General features: G+C 37.2%; 1 protein-coding gene across 1 annotated transcript; it reads left to right on the forward strand.

Annotated features, from left to right (window-relative positions):
• Window positions 1-3,676: 3,676 nt before the first annotated feature.
• Window positions 3,677-19,231, forward strand: LOC105054230 (SUMO-conjugating enzyme SCE1). Its single transcript, XM_010935700.3, has 5 exons — window positions 3,677-3,855; window positions 3,953-4,036; window positions 18,508-18,660; window positions 18,747-18,860; window positions 18,952-19,231. Exons 1-5 carry the CDS (start codon window positions 3,787-3,789, stop codon window positions 19,012-19,014), a joined length of 483 nt encoding a protein of 160 aa, XP_010934002.1. The 5' UTR covers window positions 3,677-3,786; the 3' UTR covers window positions 19,015-19,231.
• The last annotated feature ends 276 nt before the right edge of the window (window positions 19,232-19,507 follow it).

Genomic DNA, 19,507 nt, shown 5'->3' on the forward strand with positions numbered 1-19,507 from the left:
TAAGTGAGCACAGTGAGCTCACAAGTATGCTGGTTGATTCCAATCTATAGAAATGTATAGGGCCTTGAAGCTTGCTAGGGAATTGCTTATTTCTCATATAATCAGTGGGAGGGGATGCTTTACATGCTCACTCTTGAACCATTAATAATACAGTCGGGATAAACAAAACATTTCGATTACATCAAAACAAGTAAGTTTTCTATTTTAAATTTAAATTAAATATTAATTTATAATCTTATTCGGTGTATGGGATATAATTTTTTTCATTGAAAGTCTCCTATCTTTTTACTCGTACGCACAATAAGTATGTTGGTGACCTCTACGCCGTCCTCTTCCTCTCCCCTGATGGCGCCCCCGTCTGTCAGAGCTTCGACCATCCTGCTGACAAAGCATTGACTCGCCCTTCACCCTCCTCACTGACTCCGACGGCCGCCTCGCTGTTGCCGACTTCTCCGACTCCCTCCTCTGGCTCTCCGACAACCCCCGTCCCACCTCGTCCGTCCACCTTCTCGACTCCGACAACCTCCTTCTCCTCTCTCCCAGCGGCGCCTCCGTCTGGCAGAGCTCCGGCCACTCCGCCGACAAAATATTGGCTCGCCACTGGCACCTTCTGTCTCATCGGTGTCACCGTCTGGGACGAAGAGCCGTCCACGTAGGCGAGCGAACAAGCAGTTCGGGGAAGCATTGTTTTAAAGTGAGGCAGCGAGAGGAGGGGAACAGGTGGCATCGCGGTGGGAGTTAAATAAATCCACGTGTCAAACGGAGGCGAAAGCCTCCGTTTTAATATATGTCGACAGATATGCAGATTATTTGAGCAATAGTGACATCACCAAATACGAAAACCTAATTATAATGGTGGTTAAGGATACTAGTCACAGGATTAAAGAATGACAGACACTGGATTTTACCTTCCATGGGCACTTGCATTGCCTCATAAAATATGAGAATTTAAATTCATTTAATTGAGTGAAAATTTCATCTCCGCTCGTAGTTGCTTGAATCAATACCACCAAGTTGCAAGTATTTGTAAGGAATTTGCAAAATTAAAAAAAAAAAAGTTTCATTACTTACAACTTTGTTAATGTTTTCTTCTATTTGAAAAGACATATGGTTTCTTACATATTTGGAAAGATGTATTAGTATAATAAACTGAAAGATTAGCAGGGCCCTCCTCTCTGTGATGAAACCATCCTGACATGTCCCCAAGCCTTTGCAAGCTTAGTAAATATGGAAGCCATTTTTTGTGGCATCGTTTTATACTTTTATATATAGCTTTATCGACTAGAGAGAACTTCTCTGCCCTTGCTTGGAGGCCTTGCAGAAAGTTGTAATACTAAAGAATTAATGTAAAATATTCATGTGGCTGGCACTGCAAAATTGGCTTAAAACTAAAAAGAGATTGGCTAGAAAGGATCTCTGATGGACCAAGGTAACAAGATGTCATCCATGTGGTGTTGGCTCTGGGAATATCAACCATCTATTCGTCCATTTCCCATATGTCAAGCGTATTTGGAGTACTCTGACAGCCAACATTGGAATTGAAGGCAAGCCAAATTGGACACAATAGAGATGAGTTTGGGTTCAATCTCCCTAGCTATGTTTGGCAAGTTTGGAAAACACGCAACTCCGAAATATTTCCCGGCAGAATATTGACAAAGAAAGAGATCATGATGACTTGATGAGTCTCCAAAATATTTACTGGATTCAAATAATCAACTTGATAAAGAAGATTTCAACAACAAGAATTCTAAAGCAGTCAGGGAGATGCACTTGATATAAATTAGTTTGATGTGGCAGCTTATCCATAATGGAAAAGAATTATCAAAGAGATTCAGAGACTTTTGACATGACATTTAGCTCATCTACCATGGAAGTAGGCATGCAAGAGATTTGATATCTAGCTGCCGTGGAAAAATAGTTAAAATGAATTGATTGTTTGAGTGTTTTTCACATCTACCGCAGTGCCAACTTCGCACTAAAGATCTGACCCCCCCAACCCCAAAACCACCAAAAAAAAAAAAAAAAAAGTAAAGGTTTGGTACCAATTTCATGGTCGGGAATGTGAATTGGGCTTGATTCAAAGTCATAACTAAGAAAACGTCGTGCATGACTTGCAGGTTGATCGAGTTTGAGTCTTCCTTGAGATATAATTTCAAACATGGGCTTTGAAAATTATATATTTAGCTTGATTTTTCTATTTATTTGTCATGAAATGTTGAGAATAGTGTAACTAGACCAAGCTATAAGTTGACTTGTGGAAGTACTTTCTGACCCTCCAAAGCTTTGCCAAATCGAGCCTAAGTTTCTACTTCCCTCAGATATAGTTCATGTTCCGATTGAAACTTGATTGAGTGTATGACACATTAATTTAACATGGTATGATCAAGTCAATATGTAGTCATGTGCCCACATGCGTTGCATCTATCTGTGAAATAGCTATTAACCAAGCAAATAAACTTCAATGAGAACTCAACTTTCCAGGTGCATGCAAGGTTCAGCTGTCACTGAATCAATTTATGGGAGAAAGGCAACATGCAAAGACAGAGAAACAGTTTTCCAAAGCCTAGAAAATTTGATCAGTATATACAAATAACTGCTACGGAACCACTAGGTAAAATTTCTTCCTATAGATGTATCACATACTAGATAGTCTAGAACAATGCACATGGAACATGCATTACAGGTAAAAACAAGTTCACCCTCTGAACCATTAACTCATAGCATCAAAATAATTGTTCAATTTTTTTTTGATTGGTGACAAATCAATTAGAATAATGTCGTATCGTTGGACACAATTGAAAAAAAAAACAAACCAATCCTTGACCTCCCCCCCCCCATAGGTCCGGCCAATATGTATGCACATGAAAAAAAAAAAAAAAAAAAATTATTAAATGCATCAGATCCAATAGATTGTTCTAACATTTGATTGAGATTTTGGAGAGAAAAAAAAGAAAAAAATTATCAGTAAAAAAATTTTTTTTTTTTTGATTGAAAATTTAAAGAAAGAAAAAAAAATATTTTTTTCCTTCTTATTTGAAAGTAAAAAAATATTATAATTTTTTTTATTATATTTTTTAAAAAAATTCAATAAACTTAAGAAAGAAATCAAGAAATAATTTTATTTTTTATTTTATTTATCTTTCTTTTTATTTTTCTAATTTTTTTCATTCACGTAAGTTTCAAATAGATGGAAGGTTTGAAATAAGCCGTAAGATTGAAATGTAATATTAATTTTATTCTTCGTTACTAAAGAGGTAAGATGAAAATTATAAAAAATTTATAATTTTTTTTTAATTTTTTAAATTTATTTTTTTTTATTTTTTATAAAATAATTTATATCAAAAAATATTAACCTTCTCTCTCATATTTTTCTGTTCCCTCTCATTCTCCTATTTCAATCAAGACGTGATAGTCATTGTATCATCTATCTCATTATATTTATATAATTCAAGATCAAATATGGTGCGCTGGATCTGATCCATGGAGTACTTTCACAAAGAAAGAGAGAAATATAAAAACACAGGTACGTATACTGATTTATGGTTGGACTGGTCCATCTCAGTTGGTTGACTCGTTAGCCTTACTAATAATTTTGTGCTTTTGTGTATCAGCCAACTCACAAGCGTAACCCCGTGGTCGGTTATGCCCCTGAGGCGAAAAAGTCCGCAGAAAATAATAAAAAAAGGGCTCCCGTACCCCGAAAATAATAAAAAAAGTTCCCTCATCAGACATAGGAGACGAGACGGCAACCCATTCCGACTCTGTTCGCACGAAGGGGAAGGGGCAATGTCGGGAGGGATCGCTCGCGGACGCCTCGCGGAGGAGCGCAAAGCGTGGCGGAAGAACCATCCGCACGTCCGTATCTTTTCCTCTGCGTCTCTCTTGTTTTCTTTTTTAACCCCTTCTCTCTTTCTCTTGGTATTTGATCGTCCTTCGTTTGGGTTCTCGATAGGGTTTTGTGGCGAAGCCTGAGACCTTGGCCGATGGCTCCGTAAACCTCATGGTCTGGAACTGCACCATACCCGGCAAGCAAGGGGTAAGAAGTCACCACCACCATGCTCTCTTGCTCTTCTGCCGATATTTTTCTTGATTTTGTGAAGATTGAAATGTTTAGGCCAAGAATAGAGTTGTGTGATTGGAATTTCTTCTTGCCTTTTTTTTTTATCAATTTGGGGATTTGGCTTTGCCGTTTCCCTGAATTTCCGATGAGAGTGTTTTTTTTTGTTTTTGTTAAAATCTTACTGGTACTGATCGGTCGGATTAGGTTGACTGGTCGATAGCAAGCGCATGCTTTCCATCATTTGCAGATTTATGTGTGGATCTATAATTTTTTGCTTTTTATTTGAGTTTTGAGTGGAGAAATGATTTGAAAAACGCTCCGAAGATTTCCGGACGTTTGGGATGTGATTGACAGTTCTTTGGGTCGTGTTGATCAGGAAGCCAAAAGGAGAAGGATTTGATGTATCAACCAGCAAGAGATCAAGAGGAAAGAATGTTCTTTTTTTAGGAACTGTTGTCACGAATACTTCTAGGAGTCAGCATTCAAGACATACGGAGTTATGCCTATGACGAGAGAATGCCAATGATCTCAGATATTACTGAAAAACTCTCGTCTTTCGCATAAAAAAATGTCCGACCCCTTAAGTAGACCTAGTGAATTCGATCAAGCTAATAAGAACCTTAGGAGTTTACGGAGTGCACTCCTACTCAAATAAGAGATTGAGCTAATAATCGCTAAATCACTTAATCAAGAGAATTCAGCCATTTTCTCCTTTTCCTTTTTCAGTCTTCTTGATTTTCATCTTTATTAACATCTTCCTATCTTTCTCTCATGCATTTTGTGGTCAACTTAGGTATCATTATTCCATGGCCAGAGAGAGCTAAGCTTCAATGAATGGATCAATTTCTTCATAAAGTTTTGAATCTATGGATTGAAAATCATTAGCCAAAGTCCATGTAGTGTGGGAAGCAAAAGAAACTTGTGAGTTGTGACAACTTCGGTTGTTTGCAACCACAAGTTGGTCTCTCATAACATCTTCTATTTCTTTCTGCAATCTGGAAACTTGGAAGCAATCCTGTTTCTTGCTTCCTGAGTCTCTTATCCTTGTGCTAACCATAATATACAGTTTAGTCCTTCATAATGGATGTAGAGCCAAAGTTGAGATCCTTGGGATGATTTGAAGCATGAATATAAAGCGTTTCTTCTTTGTGAAATTGTACACACATCTGCTTCTAGAATAAAACTTGCAATATTCTCCATTGGAATTCTCTTGGAGTCTCCTATAGAAGTTGCACAGTATTAAGTTTCTGTTAATTGGCTTTTAGTAGATAGGGTGGCTTGTGCTCATCTGCCAAAAAGTTTAGTCGATTAGGGACTGATGGATTAGGTAATGTTGTTGGGAAGGTCAATCTTGGGTTGAAAAGTTGATACCTTGGCAATTGAAGATTTGAGCCAATGTAGGGCTGGTTAAATCCAGCAAGCATGATTAGGATGCTCTTGTAAAAGACTTGCTATGTTGTATAAGAATGAAAAATTGTTTAGTTTTGTGTATTTTGGATGTTAATAATATTTTTACGTTATTGGTGTTAGATTGAAGAGCATTAAGAGTGCTTTTTCCGTGTATATATAATTGGTGGTGGGAACATAGGGGATAGAATAGGCCTGCTTTTTGTGTATTCATGTACAGTTTGCAAGATAAGAGTCACGGATGGCAGAATTAGTAATGAATAAATTTGAGATGACTATGGTGTTGCTTGAGAAGTGACATTGGAAACTTAGGGAGCTGAGAAGGCTAGTTTATTGTGGGGAGTGCAGTACAAGTACTGCACCTAACTTTTCTGTGGGGTATAACCTAAGAGCTTTTTGTTCAGTGGGATGTGTTTGGAAAGGCTTTCAGGGAAACCTAGCGCACTATTATTCATTTATCAGTATTACTTGCATGCCATTCTTCTAGACTAGCTTCAGATAACACTTTTTATTGGTCTAAGTATATAATGTGTGTGCTTTCTTTTCTCGTACTCTTATTTTCCCTCTTTTCTTGAAGTATTTTTATTATTGCTGCACAGATAATGTGATAGTTGTTCTTTCTCGGTTCTGTATATATTCTTCAATTATTTTTATAGTGCATTTCGTTGCATAAAGAAAAGAAGCTCTCTTGCAGCCAGTTCTGTTGAAAGTTGTGCAAGGAGCAAACATTTGAATATAGGAAATATGCTAGCAATGCTGCAGGCTTGCTTTCAAATTAAATTGCTTTTTGCCAGTATATGAGACAATTATTAATATGATCTTTAAGATTTTACAACCTAAATAATTTGCTTATTTAAAATTTAAAAGTCAATATTATAACCCAAGGTTTTACTATTTATCAATGAAAATGAAGCAACAATGTTTCACCAAATTCATTCGGATGAAAAATTTATATTTCAACTAAATATGTTATCAGACATTCAACAAATAGATAATTTTAATCCAGTATTAAACTTATGTTCTGAGCCTCCTAGAGATGATTGACGTTCGATGTGGTCAGTTATTATGGGTCTTCATTCAAAAAGTGATAACCAATATAAACACTTTGTTTTGAAAATACATATCGTCCTTAGATTGTATGTTAACTTCCATGAATTTTCATCTTGCTTGATTCTATTGTGATGATGCATTTTATGATCTGTTTAAGAAAACACTTAAATTTTAATGAAATAGTTATTTTTCTGTGGAAGATCACATCATTGTGGTCTGCCTTTGCACTTATATGTTATGTTACTTGAACTGGTGAGTCTGTATATAACAATGTCTTGATTTTATTGCTTCCATGTTCACCAGTCTTTGATCTGGCATCATCCGATGGTATGTGTTTTAGCTGTCAATAACGCATGTAAAGGAGAACTGCTAGTATGACTTGAAAGACAGACATTATCTCATTATCTGGTAGAAAGCTAGTTCTTTGAAAGATATTTTTCCATTAGTTCACTCATGTAGGTAACTTTTGGCTCCCCTACAATACATAATCTGTGCAAGAAGGAAGCAATCAACCTGAACCATACTGTTTAAAGCATGAAAAAGGTTCTATGACTAGCTCTTGAATTGGCATTCAACCCTTTGTGAACTACTGCTGAGTTTTTGGTCAAGGCAACTTGTAGGTAATAAAGCAGGAAGTTAGCAAGTAAGGATCCTAGGGAGGAACCTTCTAAGGCTACTTTTTATGAGGAAGGAGCCACAACAATGAGTAGAGAAGGCTGGAATGATTTGGAGGCATGACCACCTAATATCTTTCTAAGGAGGCCGTGTTCTTGCTAAGTGTGTGAGTTGGCCCTTAGAAAGGAGACTTGTGTTGTTTCTAAGTGCCTGACCAGCCCGCCACCTGATGCTGTTAGTTTAGAGTCCCATATCTAAATGATTTAGTAGTGTTCCAGTTAAAGTCAAATTTTTGCGTTGTCAAGCTTGTTAAGTCTGATATCCATTGCTAACTTAAGATTTTGGGTTCTAGTGGTTAGTTAACATGGTATCAGTGGTCAGATTTCTAGAGGTGTCATGTGTTTGAGTCCCTCTAGTTCATTTATTTATTTTGTTATCCCTGGTTATCTGCTTTCTTGGTTTTGGTCTGTCTTGACTCAGATATCCCTCCATATGTGTGGTCCGGGCCACATACATGGAGGGGAGGCTTGTTAAACTCAATATACGTTGTTGACCCATTCCTTTCTAGCTTAAGCTTTTTGGTTCTAGTGTTTAGTTAATGAAGCTGACCTAGTTGCATGCATATTTATATGTTTGAACCCCATAGTGCGGCAGACTGGATGGCATCATTTGTTGCTAGGCATGACAGGCCTGCTGCGTGGGATTTTAGTGCTCCCCATTCCTTCTCAGTTCTGTGATCTACTGTACTCTGACGCTGCCAGCTGCATGTATTCTAGGGTTTTATAATTTTAGTCACCAAAACAAAACCAAAAAAAACCCACAGTGGGATTGTCATTAACATCTAGAATTATGTTAATGGTGGAATATAGTGTTTCATGCACCAGCATATCCTCTATGCATTTACATGACCAATATATATCTGTTGGTCCAGCAAGGTTATCATTAGAGAAACACTTAATTTTGTGGCTTGAGATTATTATCTGTAAGTTTGAGATGATAGTGGTGAAATGATGAGGTAAATAGAACATAGGAAAATGTTTGCAATACGCTGGCTTGTATGGGTTGCTTTGAAGTTTGAACCATGAGTTTGCTTATAGATATCTACTAGAGGAGTGCTCAACCCACATTTGTATGTTGATGAAAACTACCTGATGATTTATGAATCATAACAGCCTCAAATTCTTTGTCGGGCCTTTATTAAAATTCATGTCCTATTTAGATGATTTTTTATGCATTGAGTGGTAAAAATGTATAACCTGCATCGTCAGCATAATTGAAATTGATGTATGGTGTGGATATAGATTTTTATGTGTCTCAAGTCCTATAGTTTGGTGCCAACTCTACAACCCAACCAGCTGTCCTTCAAGAATCTATTGCATATTTTTCCTAGAAGACTAGTGGCAAGATTTGGATCTTTATGAGATCTCAATAGCTGATTGGTGTCTAAGGAGGTTATCATGTTGGTTACATTATATAGATTCACTTGACTAAGAACTAGAGTCCATCAAGTTCCATTTGGACTTGGAAGATGGGTTGCCTTCCTAGCCCAGGAGGGTGGGGGTGGGGTTGTGAGTGCCTAACTACCCAGGATCACTTGGATCAGTGTGTTGCAGTGCTCAAATTAGTTGCGAACCTAGTCTTCTGGTAGAAATAAATGTTGAATGATCCTAGGAGTATAACCCAGATAGCTTGTGTGTTGGCATACAATTGATGCAATTGTGCTGGTGATGTAGGATGTGTAGTATTTAGCAGTGAGGTTTAGCTATAGTAATCTATTATATATATATAAAAACGGAGCAACCGCATTAAGGCGTTTTCATTCGACACGTGGCTAAACAGTTGCATGACATGTGGCTGAAAAAAAAAAGGCTCGGCCATGCAGAAGAGGAGAAAGAAAAGACCTAACGCTAGATTCAGCAAGAAGGGGACGAGCGAAGAAACCTTGAGCCTCACCCTAGGAGTTGGAGAAATTTACAATTTTTCCCTCTAAGTTTCTTCTCCCCTCCCTCCTCTATCCAGCGAGCCCTCCAGAGAAAAGGGGTGAGGTGTTGGGTTCGAGGAAGAAGAAGGAAATGAGAGATGGTACGGAAGGGGGGGACCTGGGTGGGGTGTTGATCTGGCTGACATCGGCGGCAACGCTGGGTTGCCTGCGATATCGTAGAGGGAAAGGGAGGAGACCAAAGGGTTGAGCTTCATGAGAAGAGCGAGGGGCTGGCCGATGCCGCCAGCGGCACCGAGGATGGCGACCTTGCGCTCAGGGCTGGACTCGATGGAGAAGGTTCGATGAGGGAGGTGGCGATTCCTCCCACCTCCTCTTCTGAGGACGTTTCAATCGATCGGAGAAGGAAAGCTCTCATCTTTCTTTCTTTCTGTCTAAGATGAGTGAGGGACGAGCTTGGCGTCTGGAGTCGAGGGGCCCGGGAGAAATTATACTTGATTGGCGATCTTTGGGAGAGAAAAAGGGACTGCTCAGATGGCGAATGGATGGCGCTTCGTTTGAACAGACGGATTGGAGATATGGGCCAGCGATCCGCGGCAATCTGTCTTAGCCAATGGGACGTGCCTGAACGAAGCCGAAAATCACGAGCACGGAAGAAAATTTCGTGCACGAAAATTATGAAGCAATTTCCTAAGAACCTCGAGAGAAATTATTGCCCAGGGCCGTTGCATGTTTGCACCATTTAATAAAAAAACCATCACATCTATTATTATTATTATTATAATATATATATATCTAATCTAATATATCTAATATATATATATATATATATATATATATATATATATATTATATATATATATATATATATATATAATATATATATATATAAACGGAGCCCTCTCAATGGAGAAGCCTCCATAGATATTATGCTGCAAAATATGCAGAGCTCAATTGAGGTTTAAAAGATAATTGTCTAATTTATGATTAATTATAAATTATTTTTTGGATAGTATTAATTAATTATAAAATTTTAATTATTTTTTATATTCAAATAATAGATACTGAACATCTGACATTCCTAGATTCCGTAGATTGGATACATCAATTTTAGGGAGAAGATCAAAGCTTTAAAGTTTAGATTTTTAATTTTTTAAAAGAATTTTTTTATAATTTAGATCTCCAAAATTTTAATATTAATTTTTTTTAATTTTTAAAATTTAAATCTCTCACAACTCATTAATTGAAGGTACACTCATCAAGATTCTAATCAAAACTATCATTTATCATTATATTGCTATATTTTTGTTCCATCTCGAGCTCGAAGATGTTGTGGCCATTGATGGTAGTGGTGGCCGATAGTCGATATTGTGAACTTTACTATTGAAAGAGTTGGAGGGTGTGTGAGGAGAGGATTGAAAGAGGAGAATGATAGATAGAAAAGTTTAAAAAATGATTAAAAATAAAAATAATAAAAAATTATAAATTTATGAAGGAGCTTTATGGAATCAAAGTTGTTGATTATCACAAGATTTATCTGAGAAAAAATAATCACATGCCGTGCATTGCACGGGGTTCTAAGCTAGTATGTATATATAAAAACGGAGGGGGGTCGGTCCAAGACCCCTTCCTCTGTTTCAAGAAGAAGAAAAAAAAAAAAACAGAGGAAGAGCAAGAGTACGATGGAAGCGACAGTAGAACTTTAGGGGAGAGAACGTGTGGAACAACAGCACTTAAGCTTCCTTATTCGGAAGCGTGATCACATCAGCCGACGACCACAGTTCGCCTCCAGCAGTAGGCTAAAGAAAAAAACTCGAGGATTATGGCTTCGTGGCCTTTCCTTCCCATAGATCTCTGAAAAGAAGGAAAAAAACTCACTGCTATCTCCCACTATCTCCGCCGCCGTCTTCCATCCACCTCTCGCTGTCTCCGCCGTCTCCTTCCTCCCCATCATCACCTGTGTCAGCCTAAGTGAAAAAGAAAAAAAAAATCCAATACAAAACCCCAGTCCGCTCTCACCGTCTCTATCATTGCCGTCGTCCTCACCCAACCTCTCACCCACCGCAGTCTCTGGGACGGCACCGGTGGGGTCAGAGAGGGAGCGTACAGGGAGGACAAAGGAAGGTGTGGAGGCCGACTGGAAGAGAAGGAAAAAGAGGAAAGGCCTGCATCAAGGGCTTTCGAGTTTGGGAATGGTGCAAACCGGGTCACGTGTCACACCATTTTATCATTTTAGTTCCTAGGGAAGCATGCCGGTTATAAGTGACGATGTTAAAGCTATAAACATGGACTTTCTGATTGCATTCTTTTTAAAACTTATCAAAAGAACTCCATAAGAAATGACAACTCGGTCATGTCTCACTCATTGGGTTCATGTATCAACTCCTAACCACTCGAGTGTTTAACAAGAGCTTTGAGGCATCAGCCCCATTCACTAAGTCTTGTCTCAGAGGTTTTAAATAAATCGACATAACCATCTCATCCAAAAAAAAGAATGTGGTATAGGTTATATATGATCTAAGTTCTATATATACATTTGGTTCATGCACTTGCTGCCAGTTAGACATGTGGCTGTTGAAATTCAAAAACATTTAAGCTGACAGTGTAAAGTTTCACAGAGATATATCAACCATTCAAGCCTCCTCAATCTTGAAAAATTACTATTTATGAAAGTGAATTGATGAGCTCGAGGAAGAGGGCAGTGCTGCTGGCGAGAGAGCGGTGCGAGAGGTCGGAGGAGAGGCAACAGAGGATGGAGGTTTTTTTTGAAAATAGAGTGAAGCCCACCGTCTAGCAAAGAGCAAGAGAAGGATTATAAGGAGTTTTGTCACCATAGAAGAAGCTAAGCCGGCTATCTTTTCTCCAAATCTTCCCAAAATGCTCTCTCTCCTCCCCCTCCAATGAAATATCTCCTACCATCCTCTTCTCAGAATACCTTCTGTGTAAGAGAGAGAAGCATTTCGAACTGTTCGCTTCGCAGCCCAAGGCAAAGCCACAAGTCAGGAGTTCAGAGGAGAGATGTACGGATTAGCTGGCTAGCCCGGGGATTGGGCAAAGAGGGGAGTATTTGAAAACTGAACTTAAAGTAGATTTCAAAATAGTTTAGTTATTGATGTATGAAAAATGGGCGCGTGTCAACTAATTGTGGAGATGTCCTCACAATTAGAGGTGCATGGGAAAAATTGTACCTTTTGCAAATTGAAAGGTTTGCTATAAATCTTTTTTGGCTTTGAATCCAAGAGCAAAAAAAATATTAATTGGAATTGTCCCTATGGGTCAACTACTACAGTCATGCATATAAATACAAATACAATATGGCTACTGCCTACCTCCTACCACTGCTTAACCATCCATTCTTAAATACATACAAAACGGACACAAACTACTGGTCTCAGATATGCATAGATCATCATTGTCTCTTAATCATTCTGGATGAAATTCTGAGCTGCTGGGACTAAGAAGTTATTAACAATTCAACTATCAGAAAATTTGTCTCTATCTTTTCTCTGGAGTAAGTCTTTAATGATTACTAAAAATTCAATAAAATAAAAAATTATATAATAATAAAATATATATTATTTTTATTGATGTGACTATGAAAAAAAGAGATGTATGTGGGATGCAGGTAGGTGGTCATGCTCTGTTTAATGATGAGGATTTCGGAACAATTGATGCCGAAAATATTGATTCAAGAAATGATTTTTCTGTTAGTAAAAGAAAGAAATGATTATGTTACTTCTTATTATTATGTTAAATATTTTTAATTTATATTTTAATTTTAAATATTTAATATCATCTATCATGTCTTTTATATTATATTAAAATTTTAATTTATAAAAATATTATTTGAAGAAATAAATACATGCCGTGCATCGCACGGGGTTCTAAGCTAGTTCTGCTTTAATGATGCTAGGTGTGGTTTTTTTTTTCTTGGAGCTCCTTTCTACCACTCATCTAGCATAAGCAAAGAATGTCTACACTATCTGTTAGATGGTTGACACCATGCACTAACCATTGGAGGATTGACACTATGTTGACAGTTGATCATAAAATTTTCAATATTTATTTGGTGAATCCTTTTGACTAGTTCTTTGCTCTATTTCCAACTAAATCTTGATGAAATGGTCGTTTACTTGAGGCAAAGGCAGTAACATTGTTCCCCTCTGTTCTGCTCTTCTGATGTGCGTCATTTACCACTCTTCTGTATCGTTTCATTGTTTTGTTAATTTTGACTAAATATATGTACACCTTTGGTCCTCATCACACATCATGACCACTAGATTCTTTTCCTTTTCCACCTTAGATACTTAAAAACATCAGTGTCAAATGTGTATTTTTTCCATCAATCCATATGCCACATCTGCTATGTAACAAATCCTTCAATTTTCTTAGATTGATATCATATTGGTGTGTGGTGCTACAATCTTACTTTCACTTGTTTCACCGTTACATACAAATTTCATTCTTGTATCTTCTTCCTGTACCTAAAGTATAGCATTTATTGGGAAATTACGTAATTATAGCTTCATTCCTGATCAAACATTGTGGACATTTTAATATTTTATTTTTTCTGATTCATCAAAGAGGATTGTGTGGTGAATATGGCTCTTAAGGTTTAGATGGCGTATAATTTATGTGACCATCCTAACTAAAGAGGATAAGGACCATGAGCCTTCGCCGATGTTATATGTAAAAGGACATGCTTATTTCATAATTCATATGTTAAGCTATCATTTGTTGAATGCTGCCATTTTCTCTTGGAGCTACTTTTTGATATTTGTCAAGTGATTATTCAGAGTAAAGTGGAGTGTCTATTTTGGCTCCACGCATTGGTCACCTAGTCTTTTGGTTTTCTTAACACTAAGGATTTTTATCTAGCAGTCAGCATCTTTTGAAGTTGTCAACAGTAAGAAAATTTCAATATTCAATTCATGAAGCCTGCTGACAAGCTAGAACTTCAGAAAATTTATATTATAAGATGAACCTTTGTAAATTACTCAGAACATAGTAAGTATTCCATCTTAGGAAATAAGACGACATAGATGCAATGATTTATTGGAAAATAATAAATTATCATAGAATCTGTTTTAGAAGGTAGAAATTTAAGCACCTTTACTTGGTCAGGAATTTTTTGTTGGTAATGCTTTCTTTTTGGATTTAATTGTGTCATTCTCCTGCTATAAATTTTGGAGAGATAGAGGCCACGAGTGGAGAGGGAGTTGTGAGAGAGGTTATAGAAAGTTAATGAGGAATTTTATAGGTTTTTGATGGAAGGGAGATTTGGGGAAGTTACAAGATGGATTAAGAGAGGGAGAGAATTAGATAAGTAGGATGTTTACTTGGATAAGCAAAGAAGTCAGCGATTAGACAGAGTGCGGAGCGTTTGTATGGTTGAGAAAGAGAATGCATGATGTTCAGGTGGTTCATCTACATATAAATGGAAGAGAGATCTGCTTGCATGTTAATTGGGATAATAAGGGAAGGGGGAAGAGAGAGGTCCATTGGGAGACCTCAACAATGATAACATGAATAGAAAGAGAGAGAGAGAGGGCATCTGTAGATTCAGTTGCGGGCGCAATATATGGTTCTTTGTTACCAGGTTTCCACATGCTTAAAGTTGTTATAATGATTTGTATGCCAGCTAAACAGATTACATCTTCGGGCAAATTTGACAGACCCACAGGCTTTAAGTACACATTATAATATAGTGTAGATGAATTATGGTTCCTGGAACCTTTGCAACATGGTACTTAGGATTGGGCACCTGATGCAGTGATAGTCAAGCTAGTTACTACCATGGCAACTTGTGAATATTTCTCACCATCTATTGGATCATTCCAAAAAAAAAAAAAAGAAATCATGCACATCTGCTCCTTACATATGACCATTTCTGATTTCTCAGAATCAGTTGCATTTTAATCTAACAAAATTGCTAAAACTTTGTGTTAACTTTTGTGGATCATCCTCTGGATAATCATGTGTTGTATGGGATCTAATACATTTCCTTAATATCGTAGAAATTGGAATGGTATCTATGAATACCACATTGATACTGGTTGTTATTTCAATCTATTAAGTCACGCATATTCTTGTGACATGTTCAATGAATGGTGGTACTCAGTTTGAATGTTAAGTAATTTTGATTTTTTCCATGTGAGGTAAACTTGGACACGTCTGAACATTTACAGTGGGTCTTTTTTCAAGGTAAACCAGAATACTTAGTGCTCTACCTGCTCTGTAAACTGCTTACCACCTTTAAAGTTCCCACTAGAACATGTGTAAGCTGGAAACATTCACGTTCAAAGCTTATATATTTATGTCCTTTTCCTAATTAACCAACTTCAGATAATGTCTTTATATTCATATATACACAAGCATGCGTGTATGCATGCATGAATGTGCTCACTGATCCACCCATGCTTAGTCACTTGAACTCATTCTCTTTTATAATATTCTATGGTCAATCCTAGTGAACTCATATGTCAACTCCATTGGCAATTTAGTGTTGACCAGCAGAGGCCTTCTCTGTAAGGCAGCATGGATTTTTTGCTGGGTTTATAGTGTGGACTGATGTATTATGTCAGATTTATGGACAAAGAAGTGATGTCAGAAAATGTGGCCATGTGCATGCGCATATATCTTACAAAATTGTGAGTGTATTGAGTAAAGGCTGTAGGTTCCTTGTAGCATGGTGTCTTGGTAAACAAATATATGTTACACTGCAGGGAAGATAGAAGCCTTTGGGTTCAAAGCTGTGGGCTCTGGCATTTGGGATACAGGTCTTTAATCAAGGAGATAGATCATAGTGTTGCTATGTATCTGGAGCTGATGTAAGAGCAGAATGAAAAAAATAATATTATCAATAGGGGATTGAGTCATAGATCATGGAGTGGGCTGGATTGGATTGGATCACAAATCATTAGACTTTTTCTGATATCTTTTAAAATTTTTGAAATATATAAGAAGTATACAAATTGAAATATGAGTCGAATTTAGAATAGACGAATGAAGAATAAAAAGTTATACATGCAAGAAGTCTTGTCTCCTCCAAATAAGCCCATATGTAACATGTCTAGTGCAACAAAAAATATTTTTGGTAATTCAAGCTATTTATATACCATCTATCAGTTTAGTTAGCTTTTTAGTTGAAATGTCTTGAGTAAGGTTTGCCGTCTCGATAGCGGATCCCATACCGGTAAAATCATATTATAGTGTTGGTACATGGTTCGGTACAATAGGTTAGTGTCAGTATATGGGTGGTACAGTATATACCGCTATTGTACGGTACGCTCATACCAGACAGTATGGGTACAACAAACCATGGTCTTAAGAAAGATAAAGATGAGATTTTAATATATGATTGTGCATGTATGAAAAAATGCCTTTTGTTTTTAACTCCATAAACTCCAACAACAAGCTTGCGAACTTGATGGCTCAAGATTTATTAGTAGTAAGTAATCTAAAGGCCATATAGTTAAATAAATTAAAAAAATGTAATAACGCAATTTAATATCTGAATAGCATAATCATGTTGGATCCTATGACCAAAGGGATTGTATAATTCGTAATACAGATGTAGATCCTAGTTTCTTAACCAATCCTTATCCAAGGATGAGATCTTGATTGTCTAGGGCCATTTGTGTTAGGATGTAAGAGTTGGATTGTAAATTGTAAAATTTTCAACAATAGAAAAAACCATTCCTTATAGATTTTCTAATGGGAAGTTGATAGAGACACTCCCACCATGTGATATGCCTTCATATGCACAAACACAAGGAGGGAGCATTAACGCACAAAAAGGAGCATTATGATATAGGTAGCAAAGATTGTCTTGGAAATGAAAGATAAATTGTCAGTTATTAAAGCACTGTACTATGTATGTTTCATATGACTGCTGTCATTTCCTTAATTAAGGGCATGTGTTTTCTTCGTAGCAGTCAAGCAGTGTATAAATTCCTTAAAAACTTGTTTTCACTGGTCATCACTTCATTGAGCTTAATTTGATCTTAACAAATGATATAGTTGGCCAAGTCTTGACAACTAGTAAGATGAAAAATGCAGACATTGTGTTCATATTAGAAAGTTCAATAGTTGTATGGCTACCATCAAACAAGAGTTATTTTAACTATGTGCTGTCCATAGTGCTTAGCAGTTGATCAGTGGAGAGTAAATTTGAGTACTGTCTGCTTGATTCTGAATCTCTCTTGGCAGGAGAGTTATCTTTTTTTGAAAATGTCGGATAAGAGGTGTTGGCTTCAGAAAATTTGAAGGAATCCAAGAATATGAGAGAAGTGTGAGGCTGAAAGTTCGATTGTGAACCAACCCACTAATTAACGCATGAAGCTGCAAATAGATAACAAAATGAGCAAGCAAATATAGAAAAATCTAATAGAAAAAATAGAGAAATGGACAAAATTTCATATTACTAATAATCATAAAATTTATTTGTTATCCATAAGATAAAAAATGATAAATCTGAAAATCTAACATGCATGTATTCATATACAAGTGTGTATATATGTCCATATAGGATTTGAAGAGTCAAACGAGCTGTCAGAAAGAGCTGTTCAAATGGTTGAACTGCTCAACAAGCCGTCTGAGCAAGTTTTTCGTTATATCAAGTTGTGAGGTGACCCAACCTGCAGTAGCTAGTGGGTGTATGGGTTGACTGGCCAACCCGGTTTATCTTTCTGGGTCTTGAAAGACTGATAGAAGAATCAATCATGTGTAGACATAATGACCCCTAATGATAATTATTAGTTGGAGGCTGTATTCTGAATATTAAATTAAAAAAAATGTCTTATTAGAGCCACAAAAAATTCTTATATTGGAATTTAATAGCAATGCAAGCAATGAATAAGAAGCATAAATGCTCCGAAGTAGGGAGAGTTTGTCTTCTAAGTTGAAAGATGTTGCAGATTTTTGCAAGGGGCCGTAAGAGATCAATGCGGAAATTGTGCCTGTGATTGGTTTTGTGGGAAGATGCTGACCAAGTTTTACTCTGTTTTGCTGAGCGTGGGAATTGATGAAGATTGTCTTTGCACACGGAAGGATTTATGTAAGATTCATAGGGGTTGGGTTATAATCGATTGACTGGTGCATTGAAAGCCGCGCCCCCCCCCCCCCTCAAATTGTTGGATCATGTCAGAGGCGTATTTAGGCCTTCATATCAATGTTATTTTGCTTAAGCTACCATCTTTTTACAACATATAATTTTCATTCCTCTTCTGGACCTACAGTGCTGGTAGTACTGTGTCAACCAACTTGTGCAACATTTAATCTTCTGCTTCCAACCAAGTGGAATTGTAGGTTTTCCTTCTTTGCAATTCTTTTGTCTAAGCTAATAGTTCCATTGGACCTGATGTTGCTAAAATTTCTTTCGGCAATTTGAATTTGTATTGAGATATTAAATGCAAGCATGAATGCCGTAATGCAGACCGACTGGGAGGGTGGGTACTTCCCTTTGACACTCCATTTCAGCGAGGACTACCCCAGCAAACCTCCCAAGTGCAAGTTCCCACAAGGTTTCTTTCACCCAAATGTCTACCCTTCTGGAACAGTATGCCTTTCTATTCTTAATGAGGACAGTGTAAGTAAATAGGCCACAAAGCAGGCTTCAGACTATTGTCAATTTAGCTTGATTACTCTGGATCACCCAATTTTTGTTGTTTCCAGGGTTGGAGACCAGCCATTACTGTGAAACAGATTCTTGTTGGAATACAGGACTTACTTGATCAGCCAAATCCTTCTGATCCTGCCCAGACTGACGGTTATCACCTCTTTATCCAGGTCTGTGGATTAATAACTCTTGTTTGAGTTCACTGGCTGCTTCAATTGAAGTTGCTGATGCACAGTTTGTCATGAACTATTAAATTGGCAGGACCTCACAGAATATAGGAGACGGGTTCGACAGCAGGCCAAACAGTACCCACCGCTGGTCTAATATTGCCTTAATGTTGAAATTTTATGTTGCACATCCTCCCACAATCGAAAACTTCTCGTTTGCTTGTGTTTGGACTGGACCATAAAATGTTTGTTGAAATTTGGGTGCGACACCTCTTAGATATTGACTTGCCAGATTGGTTTGGTGAAAAATTCTACTGTACTGATATTGTGGTTATCATGGTGTTTATAAAGAGGTTAACCTGTCTCTGATGTTATTTGATGTAGTTGGCTTGCTTGCTGCCTTTGGTAAATGACATTACCATGGATTGACAATAGAGTCAAATGAACCGAGATATTGGCAAGTTCATACAGAGGGTCAACCTCTCGGGGCCCAGAGACGTTATTTCATCTGAGCTATGAGCATATGAGAAACGTGATATTTGACGCCAATCCTTGATTTTAACATGAAACATCTTTCCAGCCTACTGCTTCCCATGTGTTTTTTTTGTTAAATTTACTGCTTCCCATGTTTAACACCGGAACTGAGTGGG

The sequence above is a fragment of the Elaeis guineensis genome, chromosome 11 (assembly GCF_000442705.2).
Source record: "Elaeis guineensis isolate ETL-2024a chromosome 11, EG11, whole genome shotgun sequence".
Classification (NCBI taxonomy): domain Eukaryota; kingdom Viridiplantae; phylum Streptophyta; class Magnoliopsida; order Arecales; family Arecaceae; genus Elaeis; species Elaeis guineensis.

Coding starts and splice junctions, on each gene's coding strand:
- LOC105054230 (XM_010935700.3), top strand. CDS start 3,787: ATGTCGGGAGGGATCGCTCGCGGACGCCTCGCGGAGGAGCGCAAAGCG. Junction 4,037..18,507: donor CCATACCCGGCAAGCAAGGG/GTAAGAAGTCAC, acceptor GCCGTAATGCAG/ACCGACTGGGAGGGTGGGTA. Junction 18,661..18,746: donor CTATTCTTAATGAGGACAGT/GTAAGTAAATAG, acceptor TGTTGTTTCCAG/GGTTGGAGACCAGCCATTAC.